The 9,639-nt window shown below is 42.7% G+C and overlaps 2 protein-coding genes across 2 annotated transcripts in view; both read left to right on the top strand.

Moving 5' to 3' along the window:
* The first annotated feature begins 260 nt into the window (after window positions 1-260).
* Window positions 261-7,422, top strand: sephs3 (selenophosphate synthetase 3). Its single transcript, XM_005755262.1, has 8 exons — window positions 261-662; window positions 1,348-1,451; window positions 1,914-2,021; window positions 2,191-2,345; window positions 5,042-5,132; window positions 5,703-5,802; window positions 5,986-6,198; window positions 6,292-7,422. Exons 1-8 carry the CDS (start codon window positions 386-388, stop codon window positions 6,540-6,542), a joined length of 1,299 nt encoding a protein of 432 aa, XP_005755319.2. The 5' UTR covers window positions 261-385; the 3' UTR covers window positions 6,543-7,422.
* A 1,657-nt stretch (window positions 7,423-9,079) lies between these two features.
* The window catches only part of LOC102198337 (adaptor related protein complex 4 subunit beta 1), a gene marked incomplete at its 3' end in the record, with an annotated part of 10,510 nt that continues 9,950 nt past the window's right edge, over window positions 9,080-9,639 (top strand). The window contains exons 1-2 of the mRNA XM_005755263.1: window positions 9,080-9,179; window positions 9,353-9,470. Of these exons, the coding sequence (XP_005755320.1) occupies window positions 9,358-9,470 (113 nt within the window). The remainder of the gene's footprint in view (window positions 9,180-9,352; window positions 9,471-9,639) is intronic.

The raw sequence follows: 9,639 nt of genomic DNA, 5'->3' as shown, positions 1-9,639 counted from the left end.
GAAACACAGGGAGAAGCCGGAAGTAGAGTCATCACCTACAAAATAAAGCGTTTTCTCTAGAGCTCATTCAATTTGTTGCCCCACCCCCCCCCCCCTTATTTTTTTCTGGTATAGTGGTAACAATAAATCAAATCCCCAAGTTATGCAACAAATGTAGTATTTGGAATTTTTAAAAACATTTTGAATGCTGTTAGACCTGCTGAATCGCAAACGATTTTATGGTGAAAATAACACCAGGAAGTTCCATTTATGCCGTTTAACTTTTCCAAGGTCTTCCGTTTCACGTACCACACTCGCTAGCCACACGCTCCATTCATCCGTGCGCCTGTGTTCACCGGTGTTATACTACGCAGCTGGTATTGTGTGGGAGAAGAGGGCCACGAGCATGTCAGGCTCAACTTCCCCGCCTCCCACAGTGGAGGCTGTGGGCACTGAGGGATGTTTTCCCCCAGGATACAAACCGTTCAAACCCGAGGAGCACGGACTGGAGCGCGGGTTCCGCCTTACAAGCTTTTCGGAACTGAAGGGATGAGGCTGCAAAGTCCCGCAGGAGGCTCTGCTCAAACTCCTGGCGGGACTGGAGCCGGACCGGGCCGACGGGACAGGGAAGGCCGGAGACCAAGCTTCGGAGTTCGGCCAACAGCTACCTGGCCCACGACTAGGTAAAGGACAAATTCGAAGTTAGTAGAGCTAGCCATTATACTCTAAAACCCAAGTTAACGTCAGTTAGCTAATGCAACTGTTGCTAACCTAGCTAGCTTGTGTTTACTAATGGCAGCTTATTTGACAGAAAGCAATGGGCGGAAAACACTTTAAGATTCAAATACACACACACACACACACACACACACACACACACACTATATTGATAGCTAAAGCTGCCCATATAGTGCTTAGCTTTAGCTTGAATAGTGCTTTAGCTTGGCTAAATAATTAATAATTAATACATGTAATAGTTAACTAACCAGGCAGGTATAGGACACGTGTTTTGCGAGTTATCAAATTACCACACGGTAAGTATGAGTCAGCAAAATGTCTCGGATGCTCTGAGTGCGAAGTTCGTGAAGATAGTCCAATGTTCCTGTTGTAACTGACTTGCACACTTTCTAACTCCGTGTAACAGCAATATACAAAGTTACACTGAGTAACCCCCAAAGATTAAAACAAATTCATGTAAAGTTCAGACAGTGTCAGGCAATTCCGTGTAACAGTCCCGTAATAACTAGACTACTAAATTTGTTTAACTGCAGTTAAATACGGACTACCAAAAATAAAAAGTAGTAGTAACACAAAATAAGTCAACTTTTGTTTGCTTGTCTTGTCCTCATCCTTGTGGTGTGTTTACAGGCATAGGGATGGACTCCGCTGTCATTCCTCTGAGACATGGAGGACTGTCACTTGTCCAGACCACAGATTTCTTTTACCCTCTGGTGGAAGATCCATACATGATGGTGAGTTTACTAGCATGCATTTCCCGCCACTAAGCATTACTACACAGTACATGGGCAAGGAGGGAAAGCTATGCAAACAACGTAACAGGATAACTTGCTGATAATTAGGCATCTTTGTTTAAAGTGACATCTTTTTTTTATCTTTTTTATAGTATTATAGCAGTATAATAGGAGATTTTAGCCCATAAAACCAAAACCTCAAATGCACATATTAAATTATTACTTATTTTGTCCAAAACAGTACTGCAGACTATAATATCAAGATTTAAAAAAAAAAAAAAAAAACACATCGCAGGCAATTAGACTGTGATACTGTGATAAAGCTTCCAGCTCCTTCTGTTCATTAGTTATGCCATTGGCAGTTTTTGGTGAGGATTTCTGTCTTTGAGTGCCACCTATCTATGGGAGCTTTGTAAAGCTAACAGTCACATGACTGTTACTCTCTCTCCATTTGTCTTACAGGGCAGGATAGCATGCGCTAATGTCCTCAGCGACCTCTATGCCATGGGCATCACAGAGTGTGACAACATGCTGATGCTACTGAGTGTCAGCCAGAAGATGAATGAAAAGGTAGGATTTTGTGTGCTGTGTTGAGTCAGTCTCTGATGTGATTATGAAGTGGGGGCTGTCAACAGATTTGTGTCCTTGTAATTTTCATAAACAAATGAACATTGATTAAAGCTAGCATAAGCGCTTCGTTGATAGTTTATGGTCATGTGTTTATGCATGTGTGAAACAGGACCGTGAGTGCGTGATGCCGCTGATGATTCGAGGCTTTCGTGACGCAGCAGAAGAGGGAGGAACTTCAGTGACAGGTGGACAGACTGTGATAAATCCCTGGATCATTGTGGGAGGAGTAGCATCGGTCGTCTGCCAGCCTAATGAGTTCATTATGTGAGTACCTGAAAGAGCTTTACTTTACTATAGTTAGATCACCCCAGTCTGTCAGTGGTGCAGTTCTCCTTAATTGAATTCCAGTTTTAAAAGCACCGGTTTTGATATCAGTGATGCAGATTGGTTGGTATTACATCACTGTTAATGTTTATTTTAGTTGGTCAATTAGAATTTCACCTCATATTTATTACATTTTTACAGACCTCTTTATGTCCTTTTGGACCTGATCTTCCCTTTTCCCAACTGTTAATGCAATCCTACCTCTGTAACAAGGAAATCAGGGTCATAATTAACACTGTTAACAAACCTCCAGAACCCCTGAAACTACAGTGGGGCAAAAAAGTATTTAGTCAGCCACCGATTGTGCAAGTTCCCCCACTTAAAATGATGACAGAGGTCAGTAATTTGCACCAGAGGTACACTTCAACTGTGAGAGACAGAATGTGAAAAAAAAATCCATGAATTCACATGGTAGGATTTGTAAAGAATTTATTCGTAAATCAGGGTGGAAAATAAGTATTTGGTCACCTCAAACAAGGAAAATCTCTGGCTCTCACAGACCTGTAACGTCTTCTGTAAGAAGCTCTTCTGTCCCCCACTCATTACCTGTATGAATGGCACCTGTTTGAACTCATCATCTGTATAAAAGACACCTGTCCACAGCCTCAAACAGTCAGACTCCAAACTCCGCCATGGCCAAGACCAAAGAGCTTTCGAAGGACACCAGGAAAAGTATTGTAGACCTGCACCAGACTGGGAAGAGTGAATCTACAATAGGCAAGCAGCTTGGTGTGAAAAAATCAACTGTGGGAGCAATCATCAGAAAATGGAAGACATACAAGACCACTGATAATCTCCCTCGATCTGGGGCTCCACGCAAGATCTCATCCCGTGGGGTCAAAATGATCATGAGAACGGTGAGCAAAGATCCCAGAACCACACGGGGGGAACTGGTGAATGACCTGCAGAGAGCTGGGACCAAAGTAACAAAGGTCACCATCAGTAACACACTACAACGGCAGGGACTCAAATCCCGCAGTGCCAGACGTGTTCCGCTGCTGAAGCCAGTACATGTCCAGGCCCGTCTGAAGTTTGCCAGAGAGCACATGGATGATACAGCAGAGGATTGGGAGAATGTCATGTGGTCAGATGAAACCAAAGTAGAACTTTTTGGTATAAACTCAACTCGTCGTGTTTGGAGGAAGAAGAATACTGAGTTGCATCGCAAGAACACCATACCTACTGTGAAGCATGGGGGTGGAAACATCATGCTATGGGGCTGTTTTTCTGCCAAGGGGACAGGACGACTGATCCGTGTTAAGGACAGAATGAATGGGGCTATGTATCGTGAGATTTTGAGCCAAAACCTCCTTCCATCAGTGAGAACTTTAAAGATGAAACGAGGCTGGGTCTTCCAACATGACAATGATCCAAAACACACCGCCCGGGCAACAAAGGAGTGGCTCCGTAAGAAGCATTTGAAAGTCCTGGAGTGGCCTAGCCAGTCTCCAGACCTCAACCCCATAGAAAATCTGTGGCGGGAGTTGAAAGTCCGTGTTGCTCGGCGACAGCCCCAAAACATCACTGCTCTCGAGAAGATCTGCATGGAGGAATGGGCCAAAATACCAGCTACTGTGTGTGCAAACCTGGTAAAGAGCTATAGTAAACGTTTGACCTCTGTTATTGCCGACAAAGGTTATGTTACAAAGTATTGAGTTGTATTTTTGTTATTGACCAAATACTTATTTTCCACCCTAATTTACGAATAAATTCTTTACAAATCCTACCATGTGGATTCATGGATTTTTTTTTCACATTCTGTCTCTCACAGTTGAAGTGTACCTCTGGTGCAAATTACTGACCTCTGTCATCATTTTAGGTGGGGGAACTTGCACAATTGGTGGCTGACTAAATACTTTTTTGCCCCACTGTACATTGAATTGTAATAATACTTTAACATTTTGTGTTCAACTGTGGCCACAGATTTACATTTTCTTCTTGGCAGGGATGATGCATGTGCACGACAAATGGAGGTGCACATGCGTTCTTAATGTAATTATCAAATAATACCAATAATGACTGGGAATACAACAAATTTGTTATTTTTAAACTTATTCGTGACAAACTTATCAATATCAGGCTTTTCTTGAGAGTCTTATATCTACATTTAGTTCAACTCCTGACATAGCTAAGCCAGGTCTCTACTTAGTTCTAGATAGAGTGGCCTTCAACTCAGTGGTACTTCAGTGTAAAACAAGGACTACTGCAGTCCAAGTAGGTGGAGTTGGAGTCTGCCTCACAGCAGGACAAGACCTGCATAACTGAACTAGCCAGGATGCCTGGGGAGGAAGGGCCACATCCAGCTAAGCTTTCATAACAAGAGTGAGGGTGTTCACTCAAATACTGGTTGTGTTTGAGCAGCTGTGAAACATGGGGGACCACACAACTCTGTGTTGTGAGACGCTCTGCATTCTTATCTCTTACAGCTACAATATTCTGGGTATGACTAACTTTTATTGCTCATCGGCAATAAAATTCTATTGAACAATAAAAGTTCTGCCAGTGCCTCATTAGCAGAGATGCCTGTGAAGACAAAGAAACAAAGACCTTTTATGAATAACGCATTATGAAAGGTTGTGACTCACAAAATGCAAAGATTTGCATGTTTTATGTTTACGTTTTGTTTTATTTTCCAGGCCTGATGGGGCTGTACCAGGTGACGTTTTGGTGCTGACCAAACCTCTGGGCACTCGGGTGGCTGTAAACGCTTATCTGTGGATCGATCAGGTTAGCCATTCAACTGTGTTCACAGAAATATTAAGTGTAATGTTGCCACAGGAAACCAATTGAGAGTTTCCTTAGCTGTGTGGTTGGGATCATTGTCTTGCTGAAACATCACCCTCGTTTCATCCTCATCCTCCTGGTAGATGGCAGCAGACTTTTATCATGAATGTCTCAGTACATTTTTCCTTTCATCCTTCCTTCAGTGTTATTTGTAGTGTGGTAGCTTTGTTGGCTAGCTGAAAACAGCCCCACACCATGATATTAATTGGCACTTGGTTGACAATATCTGGTGAGAATTGCATGCTGACACATTTGGAAAAATGTTTACAAGAAAGACAATATGTATTGGTTACTTCCTGGTCACATGAGCTAAAATTGCTCCAGTTCTTTGATGAAACGCCCAAGACTGCTGACAGGGTTTGTGTCCGTGTAACAAAAAAATGTTTTGTTTGCTAACAGTTCTCCTTCCTGCAAAGGTTCACAGCTGCCATGTGTGGGTCATTGTGCATGTAGAAATGTATAAAAGCACTGCTTTGAAGATTAATTATCTTGTTGTTGTTTTTGTTTTACCAGCCTGAAAAGTGGAACAAGATCAAGCTGGTTGTCACCAAAGAGGAAGTTATAGAGGCCTATCAGGAAGCTATGTTTTCCATGGCAACCCTTAACCGCACAGGTACACTACTTTGATTAAGATCTTGAGTCGTTAGTGGTCATGCAAATGTATTATTAGTTAACTATTTAACTAAATAATGTTTCAATTACAGTTAGCAGACTTTATATCAGCTGCTATTGATTAATTTATTTTCCCTTTTCTTTCTTGTGGTTCTACTCTGGCTCATTCACATTTTGCCTCCAGCGGCGGGTCTAATGCACAAGTACCAGGCCCACGCTGCCACAGACGTGACTGGTTTCGGCTTGTTGGGTCACGCCAACAACCTGGCAAGACAGCAGCAAAACGAGGTGGCCTTTGTTATCCATAACCTTCCAATCATAGCCAAGATGGCTGCCATCAGTAAAGCCTGCGGAAACCTGTTTAACCTGCTTCAGGGCACTTCAGCTGAGACATCCGGTACAACCAGTGACATTAAACATGTGGTTAAATTTGAATAAATGCAGTATTTAAAGCTAGAAACTCACATCCCTTCTTCCCCCTCTTCTCCAGGTGGGCTGCTGGTGTGTCTGCCCAGAGAGCAGGCAGCCAAGTTCTGCTCAGAGATGAAAAACCTCAGCTCCGGAGCAGGGGGTCAGGGGGCGGTGGGCGGAGCGTGGATTATTGGTATTGTGGAGAAAGGCGACCGCCATGCTCGCATCATTGACAAACCCCGCATTATCGAGGTTCCACCCCGAGGAAGCCAGGCAGCAAATCAGGAAAACAGCTCCACCAGCCCTGACCCAAGCCCCAGTGTGTCATAGACACTGTCACCCTCTGACACTGTTCTGGTGTGTGTGTGTGTGCAAGAGAGAATAAGTGTGTCTATGTGTGTATTAATTGTTGTTCATCCCATCTACCTTTTCTGTCAAAAAGTTGACAGTGCACAGACCAAAACCCAGTGTCATGTGATCCACTGAGACAGGAAATGGACCACAGGCTGCATACATGTCCAGCTTTAGAAGGAGCTGCTAAAACATGGTGTACTTCTCATGTTTCATGTTGTAACTTCAGGGCACAATGTACTGCCTCTCTCAGCATTATTTTTCCCTGTTGCCTTTCATATAGAAAACTTGTTTTATATGATTTATCAAAATCATAAACAGCTTCTGGAAAATGAGTTTCAGTTCTATAAAAAAGAAAAATACTGAATCATACTTGCCCAAAGTAGCAAATAATGAGGTGTGTGTGTGTGTGTGTGTGTGTGTGTGTGTGTGTGTGTGTGTGTGTGTGTGTGTGTGTGTGTGTGTTATGGTTGGATTAGGGTGATTTATTTTAGGATGTATGGCTAACATTAAATGTGTTAATTTGGTGACGGTTTACTGTGGAAAAGAAATGATGTATCACTCCTAGAACCTGGCTCTGCCCACGCCATCCAGAGGAAGGTTTGAGCAGCTTCCTTTGGGACCTGTTGGGCCGTGTTCAGATTGTCCACCTGGGTCAGCAGTCGCCTGACCGCCCAAGCACAAAGTCCGCCCTTCCTTGTTAATGAAGCTCTGCCTTTCAAACCCCAACCAGCAGGGCCGGGCAGAGTGGATGTTTGTCTCTGGATCAGGGATTGGACTTTCAGTGCTGGAGGTCTAGTGCTGTCTGTTTGTAGATTTCTTGCTTTTCACAATCAAATAAACCCATCATCAATTTAGACCAAAGTGCTGTTTGGGTCTTATGCAACTGTAGTGTGAAGGCACGTTTTTATTTTTACACCAAGAAACCTTCACTGAAAAGTGCTAAGAATAACATTGAAGGGGTTTGGAGCAGTCTGAAGCCTGATCTTTTGCCTCACAGGGATTAGTACATACAATGAGTTCATTATTTGAACCTTTGGTCATGTTTAATACAAGCATACACCAGTCGTGTCAGGACTGTACTACCGTGTTGTTAGTATCAGTCATCCTGCTTGCTATTATACTTGTAATATTAAGCTGCTCAGACAGCTCCTCCATCACTGGTGTTGACTTGGACATTCAGACAACGTCCAAATTCACAAATGTTAATCTCACATCATATTCATTTCTAGATTAATAGCTACTCCAGCATTTTGACATTGAGACCGTTGACCCATTTTACTTTGTGGCACTGACACACATCCATCACTACGCATGTGCCTCATTTAACATGATCTTGTTCTGGAAGACAAAAAAAAACCCATCCACTGAGACCTACCTACCTACCTACCTGGAGTAAATAGAGTAGTATTGATCTACTGGGTGGATGAATATATGCAAATGCACTGCTAACAGTTTTTCAGTTAAATTCTGGATTTTGTCATCTTCAAATGGCTGCATGCGTAGAAAGTTATAGCGGCATACGGCCTGATTTACACTGGGTTACCAAAGTGATCTGTATACAGATAGCTGATCCATGCATGTTTGCATGTAAACCTGATGCTGTCTGAGGGATTTCCATGGAAATCAGTGAGTCCCTCCCTGGACAACACAAGAATAAGTTCACAGGAGTAGGTTGAATTTTGGTTATTTTTAAATCACCTTATTTGTGCCACCATTTCCTGCATAAACATCAGTGCAGGATAAAACCAGATGAAATGTTCTGGACAGAAGAGACGCATTACAAGTTTTCTGTAATTTCAACCAAATCAATTTAAAGCAAAATGTAACAATATTGAGTGAAAATCATATTGTTTTCCCCATTTTTTCCATAACCAACTTTGAGCATCAGCATCATGGGATATATCAGTTTCAATAGGAAAACTAAAACTAAAGGAACTGTGCTCTTGCTGCTACTCTCCTAGCTTCTGACTTTCCACATTTGCATCTGGACCAACATTCATGTGCATGATTTAAAAAAAATATTTTCTTTTGATTATAGCAGTCTTGTCATAATTATTTGAGTTTATTCTTATGCTATACAAAGTCTGATTATCAGCCAAGAGTAGAAAAGGACTGTATGGTCCCAGACATCCAGGGATGAAATATAGATAATTTAGTTTAATAGTTGGTTTGTGGATCTACAAATTTGATCTTTTTTGCTGTGTGCATTTACTTTTCTGTTTTAAACAATACTATGCTTATAGAAAGAATGTAACAAGGGTCACTGAAACGCAACAGTTTCTTAGGTGCCTGCAGTGGTTTAATCCAGCTCTGCTCTAGGCAGTTAAATCTATAAGACTGTACCCTATGTCGGTCTGCACACGATTAACAACCACTGTCAGATGGAGTAAATGGAGTAAAGCAACATTTTCCACCGAAATATAAACAAAGTATCAGATAGGGGAGAGTATTACCTTTGTCGTGCTATACTCACGCCAGCCAGCAGAGAGCAGCGTGGGATTAAAACGAGAAAAACAACACTGAAGAAGAAATGCGGATGTGTAGAGGGAGTAATTATTCTAGTCATTTTTGTGTGTTGTTACGGATGAACTTCGTCCTTCAAAGTGCTAAACGGTAACGCTTTTAAAATGAACAAGTTCGTGTGTTACTGGGTCATATAAAAGCTTTGCGTTTTATCTCACCGGCTGAACGCTGGGTCACCGGCTGCGTTATCAAAACAACAGCCAGAGGTGCAGTTGGACCTGCTTGTTACTGACAAGCAGAATGATGTTTTTTGTGTCTCTTAGCTACCATGCCTTATCTGGGCGGGGAGGAGACGGTGAGGGAGCTGAGGAGAGCTCTGTCCAACCCCAACGTCCAGTCAGACCCGCTGCGGTACAGGAACACCATCCTCAAAGTGATCAGGTACTCATCTCATCCCTCTGCTCAGCCACCAGGCGCTGCGGTTTGCCTGCAAGGTCGCATTCATCTGTCAAACGGGGCCGGTGTTCCAGATCTACTGGCGTTTAGATCTACTGGCGTTTAGATCTACTGGCGTTTAGATCAACTGGCGTTGGTCGAACAGATGTGTGGC

This window comes from Pundamilia nyererei, unplaced genomic scaffold (genome assembly GCF_000239375.1).
Source record: "Pundamilia nyererei isolate P.nyererei 1_Seehausen unplaced genomic scaffold, PunNye1.0 scaffold01123, whole genome shotgun sequence".
In the NCBI taxonomy this organism is placed as follows: Eukaryota; Metazoa; Chordata; class Actinopteri; order Cichliformes; family Cichlidae; genus Pundamilia; species Pundamilia nyererei.
The sequence above is the reverse complement of the archived record's forward strand: the minus strand, read 5'-3'. Positions and strand labels throughout refer to the sequence as shown.